Source organism: Laccaria bicolor, genomic scaffold, assembly GCF_000143565.1.
Source record: "Laccaria bicolor S238N-H82 LACBIscaffold_26 genomic scaffold, whole genome shotgun sequence".
Classification (NCBI taxonomy): domain Eukaryota; kingdom Fungi; phylum Basidiomycota; class Agaricomycetes; order Agaricales; family Hydnangiaceae; genus Laccaria; species Laccaria bicolor.
The window spans coordinates 570,377-595,501 of record NW_001889897.1 but is presented as its reverse complement, the minus strand read 5'-3'; the positions used below and the strand labels follow the sequence as shown (position 1 = coordinate 595,501).

General features: G+C 50.6%; 6 protein-coding genes across 6 annotated transcripts; 1 reads left to right on the top strand and 5 right to left on the bottom strand.

Annotated features, from left to right (window-relative positions):
• Positions 1 to 198: 198 nt before the first annotated feature.
• Positions 199 to 825, bottom strand: LACBIDRAFT_295017 (uncharacterized protein). Its single transcript, XM_001884550.1, has 4 exons — positions 724 to 825; positions 510 to 674; positions 376 to 450; positions 199 to 317 (listed from the first exon to the last, which is right to left on the bottom strand). Exons 1-4 carry the CDS (start codon positions 782 to 784, stop codon positions 229 to 231), a joined length of 390 nt encoding a protein of 129 aa, XP_001884585.1. The 5' UTR covers positions 785 to 825; the 3' UTR covers positions 199 to 228.
• Positions 826 to 967: 142 nt separating this feature from the next.
• LACBIDRAFT_304170 (uncharacterized protein) lies at positions 968 to 1,529 on the top strand (the record flags this gene model as incomplete). Its single annotated transcript, XM_001884631.1, has 4 exons — positions 968 to 1,045; positions 1,099 to 1,173; positions 1,232 to 1,378; positions 1,431 to 1,529. 4 exons carry the CDS (start codon positions 968 to 970, stop codon positions 1,527 to 1,529), a joined length of 399 nt encoding a protein of 132 aa, XP_001884666.1.
• A 2,329-nt stretch (positions 1,530 to 3,858) lies between these two features.
• LACBIDRAFT_304168 (uncharacterized protein) lies at positions 3,859 to 6,547 on the bottom strand (the record flags this gene model as incomplete). The annotated part of the gene is made up of 3 exons (XM_001884549.1): positions 3,859 to 5,816; positions 5,879 to 5,964; positions 6,021 to 6,547. 3 exons carry the CDS (start codon positions 6,545 to 6,547, stop codon positions 3,859 to 3,861), a joined length of 2,571 nt encoding a protein of 856 aa, XP_001884584.1.
• A 2,059-nt stretch (positions 6,548 to 8,606) lies between these two features.
• Positions 8,607 to 9,580, bottom strand: LACBIDRAFT_330372 (uncharacterized protein; the record flags this gene model as incomplete). Its single annotated transcript, XM_001884548.1, has 3 exons — positions 8,607 to 8,997; positions 9,142 to 9,204; positions 9,498 to 9,580. 3 exons carry the CDS (start codon positions 9,578 to 9,580, stop codon positions 8,607 to 8,609), a joined length of 537 nt encoding a protein of 178 aa, XP_001884583.1.
• A 6,331-nt stretch (positions 9,581 to 15,911) lies between these two features.
• LACBIDRAFT_304165 (uncharacterized protein) lies at positions 15,912 to 16,808 on the bottom strand (the record flags this gene model as incomplete). The annotated part of the gene is made up of 1 exon (XM_001884547.1): positions 15,912 to 16,808. The coding sequence occupies one exon, from the start codon at positions 16,806 to 16,808 to the stop codon at positions 15,912 to 15,914; it is 897 nt and encodes a 298-aa protein (XP_001884582.1).
• Positions 16,809 to 23,379: 6,571 nt separating this feature from the next.
• Positions 23,380 to 24,957, bottom strand: LACBIDRAFT_330370 (uncharacterized protein; the record flags this gene model as incomplete). Its single annotated transcript, XM_001884546.1, has 1 exon — positions 23,380 to 24,957. One exon carries the CDS (start codon positions 24,955 to 24,957, stop codon positions 23,380 to 23,382), a length of 1,578 nt encoding a protein of 525 aa, XP_001884581.1.
• Positions 24,958 to 25,125: the final 168 nt, after the last annotated feature.

Sequence of the window (25,125 nt, the reverse complement as noted above, 5' to 3'; positions counted from 1 at the left end):
TCAGGCGTCGATAAGGGATCTGTGACATATTGATTACCTTGGCCGCACTTGTCAAAACGCAACCAGCTACAACGTTATTTCCAACTTCTGATGGGGGTGAAAGAACAAGGTGTGTTGCGGGACGAGCGGCGATTGAAACGATCCAACGCACCGGAAAGGGTTACCGCAGTTTTGCTTGCCAATTGAAGCACATGTAGGAGACCTGTAGGAGACGCCTTGTAGGAAACCCTAGTAATCGATGGACAGGAACAACGGACTTTCTATCCCAGGCTTTGTTTCCAACCCTGCCTCGACAAGGCGAAACGCCGCAAGTCTCACTAGATCCACAACGGAACGATCGTACACCATTCAGTATCTCATGATGGCGGAACTCACAGGCGGCAAGATGGGCGCGAGCATCGTCCCCTTCGCACTTTCCAATCAAACCCGATATGTTCCATAGATTAACACCTTGTTTATTTCATCCCTCATTAAGCGCACGCGCCAAGCACCAATCAAAGGTAACACACCTTCCTGATCCAGCGAGTCGGCCAGATGGCTCCAGCTCTTGCTCGACCTTGGGCGTTGGTCCGAGAATGACTCTGCCAGAGAAGCTACCTGATTGAGATCCTCAACCGCAGCACGCCAGTTCTCCTTTGGGTTATCGAGCATGGGCTTGACCTTCAATAGCAGTTCTACAAGGAAGATTAGTCTCAGTTGTGTATGCCCGAGTGTCAACTTCACCCATGATTGAATCATAGATCTGCTGCAGGCTTGTTATAGACTTCTTCTTGCGCGTCGACATCGTGATAGGTAATCGGAATACGCGCTCTTTACCACGGAGTCGGAGATGAACGACGTTGAGAAACGCGCTTGAGGAAGGGTTTGTCACACAACCTGTGACAGGACGCGACTTACACGTGAGCAAGCCACCGAACCAAGCTCACTTTTACTTGACTTTTACTGCACGGAAGCTATAGTACTTGTCATGGACCAGGACAGTCAAGCCAAAACTGAGCCGACAACGCCTGGCTTGCCTCCCAATGCAATTGATATCGTCACCCTGGTATGTTTATTATCCGTTTGAAAATTGATATTTGAACCGCCGCCACGTATTAGGAGGCGAGAAAAGAAGGTGTATTTGCAGGCCTTACTGGCGGATTAGCATCAGGCGAGTATCCTATAGAAGGCATCGCAAGTTCATCTCCTAACTTTTCCTTTGTGTCAGCTGTCTTGGGGCAACGGCTTTTAGGTTTCAGCAGAAACAAAACAATCTTCTGTGGTGTTCGTAAGTATTACGACTCTGGTTTTACAAATAATTCCGTTCTATGCGCGCTTGTTTTTGCTTACCTTTGTTCTCACAGTCACTGGGATTCTTTCCGGGTATTTCTTCACGGAGGTGAGCACGCAAGAACGCGCCGTGTCCGACAAGTAATCATCATTTCACACAGGCTTTCAAGACTGCGCACATCGCCCAACTTCACGCAGAGGAAGCGCGACTAAGGGCCAGGACTAACGAAACGCCGAACTCCGAGCCCCACTCAACCTGAGTAAAAAAAAAACTATACATCTAGGACGCAGTAGTCGCCTGTCGCAGCCACAAAGAAATTTGATTTCCTGACTCGGCCGAGTTCGTGCATGCCCGTCCCTGCATCCCACTTGCAACCCAGCGCCATCACTGTCAACTCCATCCTAATCCATGTGTTTGTCTTTGAACAGTTACCATTTCGCTTTGACATACATATTCAAATATGACGGCATTTCAAGGTTTCACAGCGCGCGCATCTGTTCCGATGGTTTGTTCCCTCATTGCAGACTTCTCCCCCCTAATAACTCTCAGGGACCTGGTTGCTCGTTCAATGGTGCGACCCACAATCACCGAAGCTAATCATCCGCGCCTCCGAGTCCGAGATCTGTGTTTTTTTTCCCGTTTCTGATGCTCCTCTCCCTTGTGGCCATGGTGTACGTGTCACCATGATTCAGCCACCACTGCCTCCCCTCGCCTTGGACTTCCGAGCACAGGCACCCGTTTACGACACCAAGCACTTGATTCGTCCAGTTTATCCAACATCCTATGATCTTGTGCTTCAATTTCAACTCCTAGTACACGAACTGAACGCTTATCGAAAACCCACATTACTATCAAATTTCATTTATCCCTCCCGCGAACTTCTATTCGATTACCCACACACCACAACGAGAACGTACGCAATCTACCCACCCAATCTAACACGGCAAACAGCCCGAAGGTCCCTTTATCAGTAAAATAAGTTTTTCCTCTTGGTTTATGCATATCAACGCCCAACCCTTTCTTCCATTCTCATTCCCAACAGCGGCGGCGCCACTTGACAACAACGAACGTTCATTGTAGGATAGAATAGAATTAGCCTGACGATAGCTTCAATCCCTCAGCCTGATCATGCGTATGCGTAAATCAACACTCTTTTTTCTCTTTTTTCAAATTCAAATTTCCTCCTGAACCCTTACTCGTCTTCTTCTTCTTGCCAACTGGAGTTCCTCGGATGGAGGGGAGGGTTGATATATAACGACCGATCGGCTTCTCTGCAGGTGCATAACCTAAGTAACCCATACGTACTCCAGTTCTAAATTATTCACATCTCGAAAGGTACGCGCACGCCCCCCAAAAAACAGGTAAATTATAATTTCGTGAAAGCGTCCGTCCGTCGGGTAATTATTAGGGCAAGAATCGAGAACGCCGGTCGGCGATCCACTCCTTTTCACTCAGGCGTGCAGGTCGTCACTAGGTCAGGTCACTACGACTCGGAGTCTCAGGCATCCTTGATCATTATATTGCACTAAGCACTCGGGTCGATTGAATTATATGTCCTAGTACAAACCCAACTCCTTTCTGAGTGTATCATTTCTCATATTTTCTCATTTACGCCATTCCATTGTTCCACCCGCGTTCCAAGCCAGGGTGAAGGTGTTGCCCACCCAATACAAAATAAAAATAAAAATAAAAGGTCCATGGCAGAATCAACTTTGAACTAAGGCCGAAATTATTCCCGGCAAAGAAAATTCTTTCTTTCATGATCGCTATGCGCATGATGCGCGGGAGTACGTCCCCCGTCGCCCAGATCCGTATTGACCCTACTTCTGAATCAATAATCGCCGACTCGTGCGCCGTCTCCATTCTCGAATAATCTTAACGTAACGTCAATGAGTTCACGCAGCATCGGGATCCCATTTCAATTCCCCGCGACCGCAACAAAGTGGCACCACTCTACATTCAATTTCTTTTTAGACGGTATGCTGAGTAACAATGTAGGAATGAATGAAGACAATATGGAGCCAATATCATATAGTCGGGTCTCGCCAGCATCGGATCCCAAGTTGGCTTCAATTTCAATTCCCCCACCGCAACCAAGTGGCACCACTTCAACTCCAAAAGAATGAGGCGTCAAGGTCGCCTGTAGACATGTATCATCGATGGCAGAAAGGCCTCGCAGGATAAAGCGGTTATTTGATTCTGTATCCCTTGGGTGTTCTGATAGCTATTTTCAGTGCACGTCCAATAGATCTGGTGTAGACTGACTACTCAGAGGGTATGCAAAGTCATGTAAAAAATGTAATGCCAAATGCTGAATGCGTATGAATGAAAATGCTAATGATGCAGTATGATGCTAATGCTGTATGTACGAACGCCAATTGGAATAAAGTAAGTCGTGTAGTTTGTAGTGAGTGATAATAGCCAATATCGTATAGTACTTAGGGTTACTTGAAAAGTTCTTAAAGTAAAAAATGCAAATGCAATTGTAAAGACAGAAGTCCATATGTAGAGCGGGGTGAAAAAAAAAGGAGAGGAGAAAGAAAGAATAAACGAATGAATGAATGAATATGAGCCAACCCAACAGCGGGTCACCACCTCCGACCAGAAGAATACTGACGCCCAGCAGCATACGGAGGATACGTATACGCACTCAACGAAGGCGTAGGATAAAAACACACCCCAGGCGGACCAGCATTCGCAAACGTCGCAGCCGTAGCCTTGTGATGATGATGTTCATAACCCGTCGATTCGTTGGAGTGATTGGGAGGATACGTCGCTGTCGTTGGATCGTGCCGCTGCCGTTGTTGTTGATGAGACCACTCCCTCTCCCCATCATCCCCATCCTCCTCCATCTCTTCGTCGTCACCCTCCTCCTCCATCTCATCATCATCCTCCTCCCCATCCATCTCCACCTCATCACCAGCATGCAACGAAACAGGCAAAGCATACTTCGGCGCAGGTGCAAACACCTCCTGTCTCGCCGTCATCACTTCCTCCTCCTCCTCTTCTAGCGGGAAAGAATGAGAAGGAGGGGGAGGAGCGACAACAGCAGGCTGCGTATTCCACACATTATCGTGAAACCGTGGTAGTCCCTGACTCTGCTGTATCTGCCTAGAGCTAGAACTAGAACTTGAATGTCTCTGCTGCTGCTGTGGAGGTGGAGGTGGTTGGTGGTGATGATGATACAAAGGCTGAGGCGACGTCCCCCGACTCGAAGCCTGATGATATTGGCTTTGCGAAGAACCCAAAGGTCGATACAAAGGCGACGAATGATGCGAACACGTCCCCTGCTGTACCCGTTGTTGCGTGTGATGTTGAACAATCGTCGTCGTCGGAGGTGGGGGTTGATGATACTGCGGCGAAGCCTGCTGAGAGTGGGAATGATACCCCGGCGAATAACGTTGTTGCGTGAACGACTTCTGCGGCGAATACTGTTGTCCTTGTTGCCGTTGAGGAACCCCAATCCTCCTTCCAACCCTCCTCACATCCAAATCATTCGGACTCGTAGAAGCACTCTGTACCGCTTGCGGGAACCTATACCCCGCTCCCGCTCCCATCCTCACATCCCCATAGGACACCCCACGATCGCGAGAAGCAGCAGTAAACGCACTAGCAGCACTCGGATACTCATCCCCATATCCAACCCCTGCGTGTCTTCCCCCAGCAGTAGAAGAGGAAGAGGGCTGAGGCTGGTGATACCTCAACCGGGTCTTCGAGTTCCTCGTTACCCTCCCCTCCTGCTCCGCCTCACCCCCGTCAAGAGGCAAACAAACCTCCCGCTCCTCAACAGGCGAACACGCCAACGTATAAAAATATAAATTCTGCGGGACAGCTGCAGACCGCCTTTGTTCGTCGTGTGCGTATGCTGCTATTAACGTCGTTGGGATTTGGGTTTGGGAGGGGTAGGAGTGGGGAGGTTGGGTGGAAGATGAAGAATGAGGTACACCGAACCCAGGCGACGCCCCAATCGACATCTTTTCGACAAAGCTTTGTAGGCCTTCAAGCGGACTATAACTGTTCGGCGCGCTTCCGTTCGATCTATATTCGGGTATTTGAAGACCTGGTCTTTGTGGTTGTGGTGCCCTCGAGGGTGTGGTAGAGACGGAGGAGGGGGTAAACGTATTGTTGTTGGTGCTCGAGGAGGGTGTAAAAGTAGAAGAAGAAGAGTAAGTGGTGTTGGCGGTATACTCCGACAAAGGCCTCTTTGCCGGTAAATGCGAAAACGAAGCACTCGTGGGGGAAAACGCCACCGCCGCGTTCCGTTTCGAACCAGGTCTAGGTGTGGGTGAGGGGCAATTTGACGAAGTCGATGTAGCTGGGGTAGGGTACGCCTGTTCCTGTTCCCGTTGGCGATGCCTTTGAACGTAGGTAGTGGAATGATATGAAGAAACGGGTTTACTGCTCGGCGAAGTAGACCTTGCGCGCGTCGTTCCCAGTCCCAGTCCCATCTTATACCTCGGACTCATGGATGAAGAAGGACCCGGAGCAAGCGACCTTCGTGTCTTTCGGAACCTCTGACAATCCCTCTCTTTCGCTGATACGAGCCCTTTGAGTAGGTTTAACCATGATTCATAAGTCGGTTTATCGACGTAGAGGTTGAATCGACGCCGAGGAGGAATTCCCTCTCCATTCTGTTGATTTCCTCCAGATCGATGCCGGAGACTTCGGACCATGTTTTGTTCGTGTATGTGTTGCTATGTGGGTGTCAGATTGGAACAAAGAGAAAAAAAGAATAAATGGAAATGCGTACTCGTCCAAAAACTTGTTGGCCATCATCAGCGCAGCAACTGCAATCCTAAACTCACTTCCAGACTGTGCAGGCGTGAACCGATTCCGCTCTTTCAGCCTATATATATAATGCAGCGATAGCACGATGACGCTTTGAGACACCTGGGTCGTCTCCAGTAGCTTTTGTAGGAACTGCACAAAGGTCGAAGTGGCTACTAGTTGGAGGGTGGTGGTGGGCGGTGAAGAGGAGGGGGAGTTGTTGGGTGTTGGGTAGGGTGGTCGGTGGTTGGAGCGGGACCGGGAGGGAGAGGAGAACCAGAGGTAACATATCATCTCGCATGTCTTTTCAGCTATAGAGTGAGCTGAGCGAGTTCTTGTAAAGTCTAACCAGTCGACGGGGTACTCTGGTTTAGGCAGGAGGAATATGTCATTGTCTGGTTTGGGCGGGTGTATGGGGGGAAGGGTAAGGTCTGACGGGGACATTGGAGGAGTTATCAAGAGCCGACATGGGTTGTTGTTGTAAAAGTCGGTCGTCGAGTGAGGGGCCATCCAAGCAGAGCAAAGACAAGTCCATCATATTTAAAACACTTTTTTTTAAAACCGGAATCTGCGTTTGGTACGCGTTCAAAGAGAGGGGAACGAATACGTCTTTTCACGCGCTGTGACCCCCGACTCAATCCAATTCGTTGTCACGCTGCAACTGACTCAACCAGCCCGACTCCGTTGTTCACTTGCTCAATTAGGACGGGATTCCCCAGGGAATCCCCATAGCCTTTCCCTTATCCTTCCCTACATACATCACGTGCGCACACTTCTGTGGCGTCTGAATCAACCCTATATGATGAATCGGATCTAGCCGCTCTCCTAAATAAAATAAAATAACGATCAGTGGGTGACTCACGTCGCTGTGAACCGGCAAGAATTATGTTGAGCCGAGGAAATCGCATTCGGATCCTGATAACGGACCACCAAATTTCAAAACCAAAAATAAATGAATAAATTGTCGGTAATCCCCGTTTCCCTTCTCGACGCGAGGCCGCCGAACCTAAGTGTGCACAATGGTTAAGCTTGGTTAAGCACAATCGTCAAGTGGTAAAAATTCAAAGAACATAGGGTTGGTTGCCATTACAACATTCCACGGTCCCAGTAATAATTTGGAAGCATGGTCGTGCCCAAAAGGAATCCAAGTGCTGTTGTAAATTTCACGCCGTGCACTTGTGAATTTCACACAAACCCGGGCCCATCATCAAATTAATAAGTATTGCAAACTGCCCCGTAGATACCTATCGTAGACGTAAACCGGAGCAAGAAATAAACACGCCTACAACTTGAATCGATGAATGAGTTCTTCACACGGCAGTCTACCATATAATTCACATCGTGTGTACTTCATAAAATTGACGCCTTTTCACGTCGCTTTGCATATTTAGAATTCACGTAAGTGCATCCATGTGTGCGGTCGCCAACCACCATAAGTTATTTTTCACGACGCACCTAGAAAAATGTGGTACAATCCGGGATCAAAAATCCTGTGTATACGTAGGATTACCCAACCTTTAAAAAATGCTGGGATTAAATTCAGTCGCGTTCAAAATTCACGGAAGCTTGCTGCTACCAACACAATATGGCCGGCCGCAGTACTTATAAGCTATGTTGGGTAATATGAAAGGAAAGAACGCAACGCACACAACTTTTAAGTATTATTCTACTCCGATTGATATTCTACTTTCTAAAACAAGTACACAACTTATTCTGTGGGTAGCGACATACGCAAACCCGTGTACATATCCCGTCTACTCTCTCACCCAACCACAACAATTAGTATGCCATTATCAACGTTATTTTTCAAGGACGCACCTAGAATCAATGGTCAGTATAGTCGCGCGCCACCCTAGTACTACTGTAAATTTCACGCCGCCGTGCACTTGTGAAGCGTCGTGTCTGTTTTTTTTTTTTTAAACAAAAAAAAAACGACGAAGTTGAGCTGCTTGTCAATTCATTTTGTGCCAACAAGAAGGGTAATCCGTTTGCCGCCAAGGGGCGAACCCCCCATAGCCAGCCGTCGACGTAAACTCCGTTGCTATTGATTGCGCCGTTCTATGTCCCAGCCGCAGCACTGCGTACCTACAACGATCGCGGGAAAGGGGGGATAGCTGTAGTCTTCTTCACACAGGTAACAAGAATGAAAGTCTATCATGGAACAATGATCAATCTAAGACGGCATTGTGTATGTTATTTTATTATCGTTCCTATTGTACCCATGAACACGGCTCCAGCCTTGTGCGTACAGAAATAGAACGTGGAGTGGACCTGCTTACTGGGTAAGGAAAGGATGACCATCGTCAAGAATGGAGCACGGTAGGATTTGCCGTGTTGTTGTATTAACAAGTAAACAAGATCACTATCTAGTATCCACTCCGGAGGACCAAGCAAGGAAGCCGAAGGCGCCGCGTACGCTGAGCAAGGAGAAGTTTGTTTACCCCTCCGAGACGAAGTAAACGCTCCAACGATACGACGGAAGCTTACGGCAAACAAGACCATGTGGCAGTCGACGTCCGACGTTCACCCGATTCCCATCCTACGCGGGTCACATCCTTTGCGAGTCGGGTCAACCAAGAGAGCCAGGGCCAGAAGGAAGGAAGGAGGAAAAGGAAGGCGCGCAGTCAACGGACTCGGAGTCGGCGCGTCGAGCGATTGAAACGGTTAAACAGTTGATGGGCTTAAAAACCGATGTTGATGGACCATCAGTGAGGTATGGACCACCGGCAGGGTGTGTTGATGACCCATCGGAATGGCATGTCGCAATGATGGTAAGGGTAAGGCACGACAAGATGTCCTCCAAGGTGTGCGAAGGTACGGCCTGGCGGAAAGAAGTGCACGAGGGTGGGGATTTGAGGGGAGCATAATAGCCAAACAAAAAAACGACGACATGAGATCCGAGGGACGTTCCAGGTTCGAGGTCGAGAGAGGAACAACACCAGAACTCGAACCGGGATGTGCTACCACCTCGTCGAATAAATTAAATTAAAACGAAGTTGATGGTCCGCTCGTATCGTTACATCGAGGTTTGGCGGGAGGGCCTTGCGCACGCAGCGTCGAGAAAAGGGTGAACAACATAACGGAGTAAAGGCGCATGGTCTTACACTGGCCCAGCCAGAGAGTTTCGCGAAAAGAGCCAGTCACGGCCAGGGTGCAGAAGCGCGTGGCTGACGGACCCACCGCGTCGAATAAATTAAACTGAAACGAGGCTGAGGGACCATTGGAAAACAATACGGCAGGCAGGCCTTTGTCATGATTTCTTTGTTTTGTGATGGTATGAAGTTCAGCCATCCCAAGAACTGAGAACTCGGGCAGACGGCAAGGTGAACGGCCCTAGCGTACGTATCGTCGTGGATCGACGGAGGGTCACCAATAGAACCAAAAATAGAATCGAAATGGAAGAAAGTATGAGGCCGTCGAACGAATCAAGAGCGACGTTGATGGACCATTGGTAACATACGGCAAGGTTCTTGTGATTCGTTCTGTGCGCGGTCCAGCAGAGCAGAATGCCCGAGAGCCCAGGCGGGGATTGAGAGCAGACATGACGTTACAAGAAAAATAATCTGGCATCCGGAGGTGAATACCCTGCAGAAGAAGGGCGAACAACGGAAACAAAAAACGAACAGAACCAGACCAGCAAATGGACGGAAGGAGTGTGTTGTTCGGCGCGATGTCGGTCACGCGCCACAAGGGGTGTGGGGTATATTGTTCCTCCAAAACAAGCGTTGATGTAATGAAGGATCCGATAATGGATGGAGCACTAGTCTTGCCAGGACCAGTACATTGAACTGAGGGTACATGATGTCACTAGGAGCGGCCTCGCAAGGTCAGTCAGCTCTAGGTCAGCGTCAACGTTAAACACAAGGTTGACTTTGATTTACGTGAGAGGTGTGTTGCAGCCTGCAAGATCTGAGTCGCACGCCGCGTTCGGTAGCAAGAGAGGGTCGAAGAGGGCGGTGATAACACTAGGAGTAGCACATGCCTAACCTAGTGATATTGGAGCTCTCAGTAGGTTTCATGATCCTTCCTTTGAAGACTGCATACTGAGAGGTGCCGAAGAGTTAGCAGCCCTGCAGTGATATGATCATGATAGATATGCCAGTGAGGACGAAGCAGGCCTCTGAATCATGCCGGCATCGTCTCGTGTGCCTATAGAGATGTCAAGACGGCGCCTCAAGTGCATTCAGAGACGAAACAACCTAGACAACAAATCAATTCACGAAAAGCCTCAAGGGCGCGGGATCCGGAAGCATGCTGTCGTGACGTGGGTACTAAGGCAATCCGAAAACGGACACATGCATAATTCGTGAGTCAAGATTCAGGCTAAGACAGTAAACCCGGACCAGGGAGCCAGGATGTCGAACGGTGCCACCAAGAACGTGATCAACGCAAAAAAAAAAAAAAGACGAGTGCCGTTGCCGAAAAAGGACGTGGTTCAACCTTCCTGCCTGCGCGAACCTTCGACTTCCTTTCCTTTCTCGTCTGCTGGGGCCCGTTACCGTTACAGGACAGATGATATGCTCGGTCGGCAACGGTAGACGAGTGTCAAGGACAAAGCGAGTGAGTTGACGAATGACATGCGTGTGTACCTGAAGACAAGAGATCTGCTGCTGAATTTGGACGGGGGTCATCGCCACCACAAGCGTCCAGGGTCACAAAGATCCTTCAGGGCGTTTTCTAGTCCAATCCTGATGACGAGCTGGCTTGACTGCACGGGAAAAAAAAATAACTTGCCGAGAATTGAGATCTTCGTATTTCCGATCTCTGCCGGAGTCAATGCACAGTTCAAAGATGGTGGTGGCGAACAAGAACAAACAACCTTCCACCTACATTACACTAAGTCACAGATACAGTAAAAGCGCTCCAGGGAAGGAAGAGTAGTGGAATCCGATGGTCACTACTCATTTATACAGAAAGGTGCTTCAGCTTCCTCATTTGAAAGGCTCTAACCTGACGCGTTCTTAGCACAGGGATTAGAATTGTCCTTGTCACGTAACAAATATATTCGGTATTTCAAGTGCGCAGTCAGTAAGTAGTTGAAAACTGGCTCCTTTGTTGATCAAATTCCACAAGATTTCACATCAGTAAAAGGGTCTTGGAGGCTGGAGCCGATAGGAAATGTTCGAATTCGTCATTAAGCCCAATCTTTGAGTTTCACCGTGTTGCTTGCAAATTCACACAAGACTTGGTCTTTACGGTGTAACGAGTTATTGATAATTAGCTAGTAGATAAACTATGTTTCTGAGTAGAGATGGTAATTGTAAGAATGGAGGTATGGCTTGCTGGGCAAGCAATTGGGCGAAAGCACGCAGTGCTTTCCGACCCGAAAAGGATTCTTCCTCGAGGGCTGTCTGAGACGAGCTGCGACGGGCGGGTGGGCCCAGTGCAGTGCTGCGAGCGGACATGCCTCGAGAGAGTTTCCGTCTCCGGTCAACGGAACCTGTAATTAATATTAGGGAGAGGTGGGTGGGTGAAAAAGACGAAGGGAGCTTGTATGCTCCTTCGGAAAAACGAACGATGTGGTGGTTTGGAGGAAAGAGCGGCACGTGCCGCACCACCTGTTCGTTCAAAGACTATACTCTGACCCTACACTCGTTCCTCGCTTCGGGAGCGAGCTTCAATCTTTGAGTTTCACCGTGTTGCTTGCAAATTCACACAAGACTTGGTCTTTACGGTGTAACGAGTTATTGATAATTAGCTAGTAGATAAACTATGTTTCTGAGTAGAGATGGTAATTGTAAGAATGGAGGTATGGCTTGCTGGGCAAGCAATTGGGCGAAAGCACGCAGTGCTTTCCGACCCGAAAAGGATTCTTCCTCGAGGGCTGTCTGAGACGAGCTGCGACACCCATGGAACCTGAAGTCTTGACGCGGCGAGTGAGTCTCGGACCCCAAATTCTAGGAAAGACTTTGGCTTACCATTTTATCGCACGGCTGGCATTGTCAAACGGGTGAACGTGTCTTGCACTGCTGGCACAGCTTGGATATACGGGGCGAGGATTTGCGCATGTTTCCTAAGGTATAGGGTGAACGCATCGCTGGACCATCGACCCTTCACCTTCATGACGTCGAAGGGCATGCCTCGTAGGAGGTACTCAAGAGTGGAACCGATTCTAATTCCGTGGCCCTGCAGAGGTTCTAATCCGGCAGCCCGTGCAGCTTTCGCGAGTTCTGCGATGAACTTTGACTTCGTGAGGGGCCGGTGGCCCGTTTTGTAGCGGTAGGAGAATAGATGGGCATTGTTGGGGGGGTTGTTGACCTCAAGGTGGTGTGCTAAGGCTGCATCTGGGTCGGTGAGTCCCTCCTGTTTGGCCCAACAGACATCCTCTCCCCGATGGTTTATCTTGGTGTGAGGGATGTGCAGGACTGTTACCTGTAACCCCTCCCTTGACTGGTCATAAGAGAGCCTGGACTTCGATACGTGGGTCTCGTGGACGAAGCCATCTAGCTTCGGTACCGTGAACTCGCCCACACGCCCGGTCGCGAAGAAGCAGGTGGTTAAGCATGCGTAAACAGAAGCGTCGAGGGGTTTTTGCAGGTCCAGGTGTTGTCGTATGGCTGACATGAAGTCGATGGTGTAGGGGCGCCGCTTCTTCCGCCTCGAGGATGGGGGAGTCAGCTTTTCTGCAGCCTTCAGGATGGTGTCCATCTCCAGCTTCTCGAGTCTCCATGGGATTCCATGGAGTGTGTGCCATGCACGTATACCATATAGGTAGTTGCTGATGGCTGAGCCTGAGTATGCCGCTGCGAGGGTGGACACAAAGGATAGGAGGAGGACGTGGCTCGCTGGGGCCCTGTCTTCTTCTGGTATGTTTTTCTTGTCACAAAAAACGATGAAATTGAGGAGGCCGGACGCATATGATGCGTGGGTGTCCACTTCCCAGGCGCGGGCCATGACCGTCTCTATTCGATCAAGATCTTCGTCGGTGAGCTGCGAGGTTCGAAGGGCTCGAGGGACGAGGGGGCGCCACATACGCAGCCTTTGATTAGCTGGGCAGTGAGGGCGGAGTGGGGAAGGCAGGGGTTCGAGGTTTTTGCGATAGGGTGTGGGCCGTTGGCGGTTCTTTGAAGCGAGAGGGGGAAGAGGGACATGCCATGGACGCCGCTCAGAGGTTGCTCTGTGGATTGGAAGCGAAGAGCTCCTCCCCGCGGCGGTCAAGCTCTGCGTTGACGGCAGCACGCTCGTTATCGGAGAGCAGACGACTGGGCTTGGGTAGAAAAGCCGGTGGGTCGTGCTGAGGAGTGGTGGCCCCATAGTCGACGTCAGCGATGAGCTCGTGTAACTCTGGGGGGATGGGAACTTTGGGCAGAAGGAGTGAAGTGGCTGGGTATATGCCTCGTGAGGGTCCATCAGCTGGGTTTTCCTTGCTCGGAACATATCTTGTGTGTACGGAAGACTGCTTGGCGCGCATGAGGGTGTGAACGCGGCGGAAGACCAGGTTCGTTGGCTTGTTTCTGCTCCGACCTTTCCACCATCCTTCAACCACACCTTTGTTGTCTCCATAGACTTTGAAATTAATGCCGCTGCTGCTGGATGAGACGATGGTGAGCACCAGGAGCTCGAAACCAATTGCTTCAGCCCATCCGATGTCCCGGCCTTCTGACTTCCAATTTGGAAGTAGGCGCCAAGCCCGCCACCTCTCGCCAATGGTGATGCCAATGCCAAAGCCCGAGCTGGCATCTGAGAATGCGTGAGCGTCATCGAGGGGTGTGGGGCCTGGGATGGGTCTGGACAGGATTGGGGATTTGAGGAGCTTGGCCCACCAGTTAAGGTCGTGAGGCGTATCGCGGGGTGGGGAGTGTGGCACGAAAGGGCGATTGTGGAAAAGGGCAAGCATGGCCTCCAGGTTTGTGAGGTATGCTCGTCCTGCTGGCACAACCAGGGTGGTGTGGAGCAACTTTCCGTAGAGCTTTTGTACCTCCACCAGGGGGTGGCGCGGTTTCTTCTGCCATTCCTCGATTGCCTCGAGGTATTTGCGCTTCTTCTCTGGGGGTACTTCCACTGTACGAGTAGTGAGGTTCCAAATAAAACCCAAGTAGGTGACAACGTTACTGAATGGCACTGTTTTGGATGACTCCCAAGGTATTCCGAGTATGTCGGATATGCGGTTAATGTCGGCATCAGCGTAAGTGAAAAGCGCGTCGGTGAGGGAGCGCGGAGAGGAGCACGAAAGGTCGCGCAGAGGGAAGGCCATATCCTCGTCAAACTCTTCTGGCCGTCCGTCCTCCATAGTGTCACCTCTGAACCATAGACGGCTCCCTTCGTGGATCTGACCACCGTTGTGCATGACCGTTTGGTGCCATACGTGGCGTTGGGCGTTGTAGTCAAGGAGATGGAGGCGGGGGATCCGGAAAAAGATGTGGTCATCGACCCACTTTGATAGTGGGCCCATCCCATTTGCACGGATGATGTCGGACCCTGCATCCGCGAGGTGGCCATGTGCTCCACCTGCTGAAGTAAGTCCGAAGTTATTGTTGATGTTTGCTGCAAAACTATCCTCTTCCCTGAGGCGTACCACCAAACCGGGCGATTGTTGGTGATGAGCCGGGATCGTGCGGTACGCTTCCGAAACGTCACGAATGGATGCTTGGGAGCCTGGGGGGAGTCGATAAATGATAAGGCAGACTGTTGAAAAGGTCCCCCAGGTACATGGGAAGTCATGTGAGTTAATAGCCGAATTGATGGAGAGGGTAGTGCTTTTTCCGGACAGGTGGGGGTGGGAGAAGTCATGGACAGCTCGGAATTTGCCTGGTTTGCCTGGTTTCGGAACCAGGGAGAGGGGCGATGATTGGAAGGGGCCAATGAGGGCCTCGAGCTCAGCCTGAGAGAAGGGCCCGATGTATCTTCCTTTCCTGAATTCATTTTCCACGATCTCGTTGTAGGCTTCTGGATATTTACAGATAGAAGGGTTATTAGAAGGGATGTAAGTTTGGGATATGCTAGGGATGCCAAAGCTGAAGCCCTGGGTGAGACTATGGTACAGGCTAGGGTACTTGTCAAGAAGACTATAGTATTTGAGTTGTCCGAGCCACACATCTGAGTTGTAGGGAGTGAGTGGGTTAAGCTTTCTGGACAAGAGGACAGAGCTGGGCTCCGTGGCCCGACTTTCCGCACCCCGAACACGTGTGTCTCGTGGGGTGTGTGGTGTCTGAGCACCCAGCAGGGGTTTGGAAAGTGAAGCAGATGGGGAGGCCGTCCAAGGAGACGAGTCTCCCATTCTCGCCTCGGCGAACCCACGTCTTGCCCCCGTTCCAAAGCTTGGGGGCTGAACATTTGCCGAACTCGTGTTCGTGGCGTCCCAAACAGACGGCACAGGCGGAGCCGCCACGCGCCGCTGTGCCCCTCTGAAAAAATGCTTGGTCGCCTCCTTTCCCTTTCTCTCTACCGCTCGGGTTGCGATGGCTACGCCGAGGGTTGGGGCTTCGGTAGGTGCGGTCTGGGGAGGGGTAACGGCGCCTGCGCTGGCGGGATGGGGAAAACGAGCGGGAGCGGGAGCGTGAATGCGAAGGTGCGCCTGATCGGGAATGGGCGCGACCTCGTTTGTGCGGGGAGGATCTCTTCGATCTGTCCCGGTCAACGGTTGGGGATAGCATCACGGCGTCAAACTTTTGGCGAGGCGTGGCATGGTAGGCATGGTTGGTGGTATGGCGTGGCATGGCGTGGCGATTGGCATGGAATGGCAGTTGGCCGTTTGTGAGCGCGTAGTGGAGTGCGCAGGATGGCATGGGGCATGGTGTTGTTTTTGGCGTGAGGTTGGCAACAGGGAGAAGGTCGTGTGGCGATTGGCATTGGCATTGGCATTGCATTTTGCGGGTTGTGATACAAAAGGGAGGAATGGGAGGGGGAAGATGGGTAAAGACTGTTAGAAGCGGTCTCATAAGCATATGAATAAATTACTAACCTTCCTCATGGCGTCTAAACGTATCGTGTCCCATACCTCCTCAGCGACGGACGCGAGGAGCGTGTGGTTTATCTGGGCTATGTTGAAGCCTTGGCCTCGAGAGAGGTCGTCGTGCCATTGGCGTCTGACCTTAGCCTGGTAGGTGAGCAGTACCCGTTCTCCATTGGGGCGCGAACGCATCGGGTCGAGCTCTAAATGTAAGTAAAACCTGGCAAACGACTCTATGTGCTTCCGGGGCCAGTCGCATGTTTCCATGTAACGGAGCATGGTGTTCTTACCGATGTTCATCTGCCTCCAGGTGAGGTCAGCGTCGGGGATGGCGTTTTTCGAGGCTTTAAAGGCGGTGACCGGCTTCAAAGCGACTAGGTCGTCGACCCGCGTGATGCCGTATGCATCTTCCGGTAGGGTCCTGTTGGTTTCTTGAGCCTCAGAGCAACCTTCCTCGGTGAAGTACCAGAGTTCGATGAAGCTGTAAGACTTCAACTTGCCGACAGCAAACTGTGACGGACGGGGCATGACGAAATCTCCTACCATTTTGTCGTCGTCGAAGTCATTGATCTTCGGACGTTTCTTCTCCAGCTCCTTCCGTTCGTCTTCCTTCTGACGTTCGTCTTCGGCTCTGAGCCTCTCCTCGTCTGCGTCTGCCAGCCTTCGCTGTTCTTCTTGTTCTGCCACGTCAGCCTGGGCTTGTACCTCCCAGGCGTCGACCTCCTGCGTGTGCATTTGGGTCCACGCTGTCGCCAAGCGTTCTGCTGCGTCCGCGTCGCTGAGGATTCCACCTGCCGTCATTGCAAGCCTTACGGCGGCGTGGGTTGGGCTGGTGAAGTCAGGGCATGCCTGGCCTGTAGGGTCTTGGGTAATTCGCGGCATGGATGTCTTAGATAACTGGAGTAGGGAATGTAGATAAAGGGAATGTTGGATTGGTAGAGTAAGGACTGAAAAAGACGAAGGGAGCTTGTATGCTCCTTCGGAAAAACGAACGATGTGGTGGTTTGGAGGAAAGAGCGGCACGTGCCGCACCACCTGTTCGTTCAAAGACTATACTCTGACCCTACACTCGTTCCTCGCTTCGGGAGCGAGCTTCAAGCACCACAGCTCAATTCCCTGAAAAACTACCGTCTGCAGTTTTAAAAAAGGCCCATTGCCGTACGCTTCTTACAACTCATCCATCCGATTCCGCCATGGTAACTGCTAACGTGAACGTGAATGACAATCCTAAAAAGTGATTACTGAAAACGGCGTGCGCATCAAGTTTGCTTGGTTCGCCCAGCCACCGCCAGCTCATTCGTTCCATGTGACCCGTAAAATAATATCTTCGAAATGTATTGCTAGGGTTAAGTTCTAAGAAAGGGAAGGGGAAGGTGCATGATGATGGTGGACTCACAGACACGCGACAGGGCTGGCACGCGAGGAAGTAACCATTCGGGCGATAAACATTGTTACGGAGATCGACATTTGTTGCCCTCCAATTTTCCTTTAAGTACAAGTTTATTCTGATGCGGTTGACTGTACAATGGAGGACGGCACGGACGACACGCGACGAGCTCAGGTTAGTGTTGGCATCGATATCACACCTCCGGAAATGAATCGCCTCCGTCGGCTTCAATTTTTTCGATTTTTTTCTTCACAATTCGGAGGGTGACCCCAAAAACGTTAACTAGAAATGTGGGTCCAAGAATGGCAATGGCTTGCAGGGGAACCCGTTAGGCGCCAACATAATTCATCAATGCCAGGTGTAAATAAATCAAGCTCCTGTTCACCAGGCAGGCTCTCAAGTAACTCTCAAGGCGGCGACGCCACTGTCGCTTTGCCCAGACCTAGATTGTCCCCTTTCAAAATGTGAACAGTCGGACATTTCGATAACTAGGCCAATCAAGAGCAATCCCTTGTCTCCATTGCCACAGGATCGCCTAGTTGCTGAGCAGACCTAAGGATCACCCATGATCACGATCTAGAAGATACATCAATCAAATCAACGTTCAACCTTCAAAGCTTCAGCCTTTCGGTTGAGTAAGCGCTAACAAGATCAACACACCCACTGGTAAAGAAGTATTCAATTGAAAGGGGACAATTACGCCCCCATACGTAGTCCAATCAAAAGCAGCGACATAAAGCTAAAATGTAACGTTGAAAACATATGGAGAAGAAGAAAGTAGGGCAACTCACGTCATACATCAACGTTCAAATTATCCGCTTCGGAAAGCAAAAAACGAAGATGAGCCGTCTATTCAAATTGTACAAATACCGTACTTACCTCCTATCCATAGTAGAACGACGCAGTGAAAGTTTGCCTCCTGTCGGATCCCCTTCATCCGTTCACCCTTTCCGCATTTAACTTCAGACCGGATTTGGAACCACGGAGATCCGGCCAAAAGTAGAGAGTTGACCTGGCAGACAGAATAGGCCTTGATAGCAGTTACCGTTCTGCAGGATTGGAAATCCCTAATCCGGGTTGGTGTGCAATTGTGGAGACTGTCGAAAGGAGGGGCCTTTGAAAAAATTGAATTCCAAGTCGTCCTTCGATAGGGTTGCGCAAACTGTCTAATCCGGTGAAAATCAAGCCTTGTGGAGAATGTTCTGGGGTGTAGTCTGAGCGTGACTTGTCCCTGATGCCTGCTGAAAGATTTTTGGACGCATCAACGTCGGACGAAAGGAGCAGCCCGGGGTCGGGCCGAGATTCTTCAGTGTGCGTTTATTTTTGTGTGTGATGTTTAGAAGACGCTGGAACAACAATCGCCGTATGGGGTTTCCTCAAGTTTCAACCGTACGTATCGATTATTGAATCGCAACCTTACGATACTCACGCTCCTCCCAATTCAGCCATCAAATCATGTCTCCAGTCTAATTGCTCTTGTAATTCTAAGGGCGTCAACCGAATTCAAGGAAACCTGTAGATGGATCAATCGCTGGCATCCATTGGGCATCCATTCTTGGGGGTTCGAATATGGCCTGCATCTCCGTACGCCGATGTCTACTTCTTCAACGGCTCGGAATGTTCTGTATTCCTCTACTTGACTTCCTCCCACGGCATATCGGAGCCATTGGGTGGACGCATAGCCCCGGCGCTATGAAGACTACTACCCTTGTAGTTTGATCGATTTTAAGGTGGAGAATGATCTACCTTTCCACATGTGTACACTCAAACGCGTTGAAGGGAACGTGAGACCAACTTTGGATTATATTGGTGCTCATCCTACAAACTCCGCGCCTGGACTGCCCGCTTAGCGCTGAAGGACGTCATCTACCCACTCGACCGGAGTTGCGAAGGCGCCTTGGCCATTCTCGAGGCTTCTTCAATACTGTGGATGGCTTTCCGATCCGCAGCTACCTTTGAAAAGTTAACACCTGTCGAGTAACACCTTTCGAGTAACGCCTGTCGAGTGCTTTCTCAATCATCACTGAGGACTTAGATGCTGGCGTTGTTAAACTCGATGACTCTATTCACCACTTTTAAGCTTGAGCGGTCGGTCTCACGATGAATAGTGTCAAATTAAATTGGCTTGCTTCCTTGATCCTGGACTGCGAGCTAGGAATTTTGGCTCGGGGTACATTGTCAAGTATGTCTGAATTTCATTTTGACTACAATTCTGCTGATTTTTTGGCCTGTGAAGGTTGCCTAACTATTTTAAGGAAGAAATTCGTATTACTCTCTTACGCATTCTCGATGTGAACAATTTTCAACAACTCGTACAACTGTATCTAACTCTCAGGCATTGGCTACCATCGGAATTCATCGATTGAGCTATCACAAAATTTTGCCGACACGCAGGAAGTACTTTGAGTCGCCTGTCAATTGTCTTAACTATCGGCACGCGACCCACCTCCGGAATACTCTAAGATCCATCGTCAATCGCCGGGTTCACTGGTACAAAGGCTTATCAGATTCCTCCAGCGTCTAGAATCATCACTGAGTATGTATCTCCTTCAAGTTCGGAATGGTGATGGCGAAGCCAGTGGAATAGAGGCTGTTCGCCTTCACTTTGACCTGAATCAAAATCCCATGGGCTTACGTTGCGTCATGCAGTCCGTAATTGTCTAGCCGACGAAAGGCCGCATGTGTGATTGATTGTGGGCACGCCCGGCATCTCCCAATTTTTTGCAATGTTTGGTAGATGGGGGGTGTTTTCGCGGAGTCTTTACTCAACCTATATTTCGGATTTTCTTGAAGCAGAAAATTTATTAGCTCACGAGAGAGCGGTCAGATACCGACCTGGGTTATATGGGAAGGATGTTGTATGGAAATTACCTCATGTATCTTCTTGCAGTGTCCTTACGGACGACAGTCACAGGAGAAATTTCATCTCCCTTGATCATCACGTTCTATCTTTGCTGACAAGACCGTGACAGGATCTAAGGTGAAATAACTGATCAAGGACCATTTTACATCTTTGATTTCCGGAAGAAAGAGACCTAGGAGAACATGCTACCAGCATCATTGTCATTTTGAATCAGCTAGACTCTGGCAGGCGACGACATCACCGAAAACACCCTTGAGTTTCACAGACGTTGTGCCCTCAGGTAAGGTATACTTAATTTGGCAGTAACATGATTGAGCAACAGCCTCCCCCCGTTCTTTGCCGCTTTCGATCATGGACATTGTTGTGAAAGGTGACAAGCAGATGAAACTGATGAGCACCGTGTCGTTCAAATTACTGCCACCCCCCTGCTGGATCCTGCCAGTGGTTCGTGGCAGAGTGCGGACGTTCGGATGCAAATAAGAGCTGCCGCTACTGGGCTGAGCACGATTATACTTCGCGTGAAATAGATCCAAAGGGGGTTGCAAATGCGGTTCATTTTGGACTCAGGACTCGCTTCAGACAGTGTCCTCACCCAGCGTAGTACTAGTAAGTCGTAGATATCGCGCGCATGGGCTCGAACGATTAAGACGTACTCTCAATTAAAACGCGCTCTAAGACAATCGGGGCCTGGTGTCTTCATTCAACTACGTCTGGCGTACTGCTAGCGTAGAATGCGTTCTTCGAGTTGGCGATGAACGTCGAGATAGATCTTGAAAGGATCGTGAAGGCCTCAAGAATTTTTGTGAAACATACTAAATGAATACGATGAGAAGTGCTCACCGATATATCATTGATTCATACGATCATCACGATATGACAAAATTCCGGTTAGTGGGAAGGATAATCTAGGTGAAGGAAACTCGTTCCTTTGCATGCTGGGTAATCTGCTCGAGTTGGGGTCAATAAGCTTTGAAAAAAGTCCTTGGCATGTTCCTGTGGGCAAGTTCCAAACAGAGCTACTGCTTCAGCGCGAACTCCAAGTGATTTCAACTGCTTGTTGATCGGTTACTACTTCGAACAACATGTCGAATCTCAAGTTCGACGCTGTGAATCCCAACTTGAAGTTGATACAGGGCGCAAACAGGGCTCGGAGATCCAAGCGAGTTCGACTGGGAAATTCCTAGAACACATATCCCGCTAGAATGATCGAGATCCTGAGTACACGTTGGATACACGTAGGAGCGCATAGATACTGGAAAAATCACAGAAAAGCAAAAATAAAAGTTGAGTATGGAATAGGTGAAATTGGAAGGCAGCCTCCCAACAGCCTCCTGATAGCGACGTAGCTAGTTCCACCCATCACGTGCTCAGTTGAACTGCCATGATTCAAATATTTAATCACCTCGCCAACACCTCGCTTTATCGCGACGCTGCCATATTGCTACCGGCCAACAACTTATGAAATCTGTACTGTTTTGCGTCGCCAGAGCCACAGGAAGGACTACACCAATTGACCTTCCCGCTGTAGCTCCATTTCATGAAGTACTAGCCTAGTATCCTTGGATGTTACCGTCAATCTGGGTGTCATTGATCTCTCATGGCGGCTCCTCCGGACATTCCGTGAATGCCGTGTATACCTTCATGTGCGCGCCCGGATATCATCTCACCTCATCACCCCAGGCTCCTTGGGGATTACGGCCGCTGTAAGCAGCACCAGGGAAATCAGTCATCTCGAGAATACTGCAGCTGGAGGCTCTGAAAAGTGCGCGGGACGTTCCGATCCGCAGCTATCTCGTGTGAGATGTAGGCTGCAAGTTTTTCCATCCTCCCTTTGGCATGTCGATCTTAGCGGACGTGTTCTCAACATTTGTGGCCGCAGGCACTGTTCTACTTGTCTTCATCCGTTCTTGCCCCCTTGCTTCTTTCAGGTCTGGATATAGGTGAGAGTTATGTTCCACCGACAGTCATTGCACGACTTGGGAATTTACCTGGAAGGACTTTAGCGGGCCAGCGTATTTTCAGATATCGCTCTATTTGGTCAGGGGGGCTTTCTCCGACTCGACCGAATTTCTCCAGTCTCGCGCTTTCATCAACATTCGTTTTACGTCAGGCAAGTATTAGTTTGTTCAGATAGGTCCAGGGCGAAGGAAGTGTTGAAGCCGTTTGTCATAAGTAAGCCGGCACGGTGTATCGTTGAATGGGTGACAATGCACCCGGGACTATGTACTGATCACCCGTTTTGCGAAAACGACAACAATAATTTTGGCTCAAGCTTTCGTTCGTGTAGACTTCGGGCGAACTTCGGACTGCACATATGACAGTGACCCTAGCCCTTACCTAATGGACTAACCGAACCTGACAATACCTCATACCATATGGGGCCAGCGGACTCGGCCCACCTATCAACATATCTTCCATAGTGATGGCTGGGCCGAACAGGTGCGCGCCTGCCAATAATGGGCGCTCGCGCCTGCCATTAATGGGCGCGCTCATTCGAAATGACTTCACTGCGGACCCATGCCCATCGACAAATTGTCCATTAGTGATGGCTGGGCCCAACTGGTGCTCGCCCGCCAAATATAGGCGACGAGCTTTGCGCCAAAGCCGTTGTTGTGCCATCAGGTGGGCGACATATCTGGCAGTACTTACTGTCTTCAATTCAATGCGTGGGCCCTACAAAGTCTTCGTTTCAAATGGGTGGGCCCAACAGGTTCAATGAATGGATAATGGAATTTCCACACAAATGTGGCTCAGGTAATGAAGACAATCAAGATCCTGGGATATGAGGTTGGACTTGTACTGAAGTCAAAGAGAGTTTCATGGGCGTCATTGACGACGGCATGGAGAGTGGTGGAAGGAGTGATTCAACGTTGCACACTTTTGAGTCTTTCTTTGATTCAGGTGCCACACCTGTTTTCGCACCGGCGCCTGAGTCAACCTAGCTACATGTTACTTACACCTGCGAATACAAGGTTTGGGTTCCAAGCTGTTCCAAAACCCTGTCATGTAAGAGCGCCAACGCGTAGGAACCTCAATTTGTTTGCGCCCCAAGTAACCTCAATTTGCCAGCGCCCCAAAATGTGTCAGTTGAACTGAAAGAGCGCCAAAGCATATGCGTGCCAAAGAATAACTGCATCAAAAAATTTATTATACCCTAGCTACTGTAGGGTATTTCAAGATATGTATGGCCATGCGAATTTTATTTACAAGTCCTCCTCGATGATGGTGTCCGGTTTGCTCGACTGGCCTGCTGTCGCCGGATTGACGCTATCGGGAGCCTTACCACGCGTAGGTTGTCTGCGCTGAGGTGCACTCGGTGGGCCCTTCTTCCGATTGCTGGCCGGTTTCTTCCTGGTGATGTCCGCGTCGACCTCTTCATCAGCCTTCCTTTTGCGCCCAGTAGGTTCATCTCCACTTAGCGGGGAAGCGGGGCGAGATCCAATGGCGGTAAGTGGAGAACCTGGGCCAACCTCAACCGGCGCGAGTTCTACTCCTTCGGTGTTGGGCGCCGTGGGACTTGAAGGGGCAGCAGGTGCAACTCCAGCAGTGGCGGTGGCCACCGCTGATTGCTGTTTCGCTGCGATGGGCGAGTTTGGCCGCGAGGGTGCATTCGAAGCAGGCGCTGGAGTTGATGGAGCGATGGTGGGCGCCATGTCAGTCCCATATGCTGCGCCAGGCGAACGTGGAGCTGCATCAGTGACAGCGGGCGCCGTGTGAATCGCATCTGCTGCGCCGGACGAACGTGGACCTGCATCAGTGGGGGGCGACGTCGACTGACCCCTTTGAAAATCCTGGGCGCAGGGCAGTCGAGCTTCGAGGACTTGGATCATCTCCTCCCACTTGGGTTTGGCGCGCTCCAACAACTCCTTCACCTTCGCCACTGAGTCGTCGCTTTCCACCAATACCAGTGCGCCCATCTCCTCCGGAAGATCGGTCATTTTCGTCACCAACTCTAGGAGCGCCGCATGGATGCCATTTCCAAGGAGGAAAAGGCTTTCCATCGCGAAGATCACCTTTTGCGTCGTCCAATCCTTGGTTGAGGTAACCGATTGCTCCATCTTCTTCAGCTTGAGGAGCAGTTCGGCCACGTCTTCCTTCCGCTCTTCGATGACACCGTCGAGCTTCTCCCTTGTCTCCTCCACCTGCGCCGCAAGTCTCCTGCACTGTTTTTCGAGTGTGATGATGCGGTCCTCCATACGAGCTGGGCAATTGAATTGGTCAGTTGGATGGCTGGACTTCATTTGAAGAGATTTACCAATCTCAGTGGGCGCAGAGTCTGAGGGCGACGCAATCGAGGGCTGGGCCTTTGGCTTGGCGTTCGGAGTGGAATCTAACAAAGACATTTCAGAGAGCATTGGGCATGGGGAGTTTGGCACAATACCTTTTACCTGGGGCTTCGACGGCCCTGCAACCTTGACCGCCACGGGTGCGTCTCGTTTGGGCGCCGCTGGTTTGGGCGCCGCTGGTTTAGGCGCCGCTGGTTTGGGCGCTGGTGTAGGTGCCGCGGCTTTGGGCGCCACAAGTTTGGGCGTGGTGTTTTTGGGCGCCGTGGCCTTGGGCGCGGCGGGTTTGGGTGTAGACTTTTTGGCCTCCTTGTAGAGCAGACCATCCTTGTAAAACGGATTGTCGATGATGGTCCGCTGCCTCAGTCGTGAATGGCCCGGGCATTTATGCCGAGACTCCTTGCAAGGAGCGCAGGCCTTGTTCAGATCTTGTTCATCAATGGCGCTCCTTCCCAAAGGCGTCGGCTCCCCACTGGCAAAAAAGCAAGGCTTCTTCATAGCGGTGCACTTGGTGCATGGCGTGGCGAACACATCCGCGACGAGGTACCTCCTGATGCCATTCTCATCGATCGGATTCCTCTCTGGGTCATAGGCGTACTCGAACGAAACCGGCCCGTCGAAATCGAGTTGGTCATGTCGGCCCCAATAAAACGGCCCCCGTTTTCC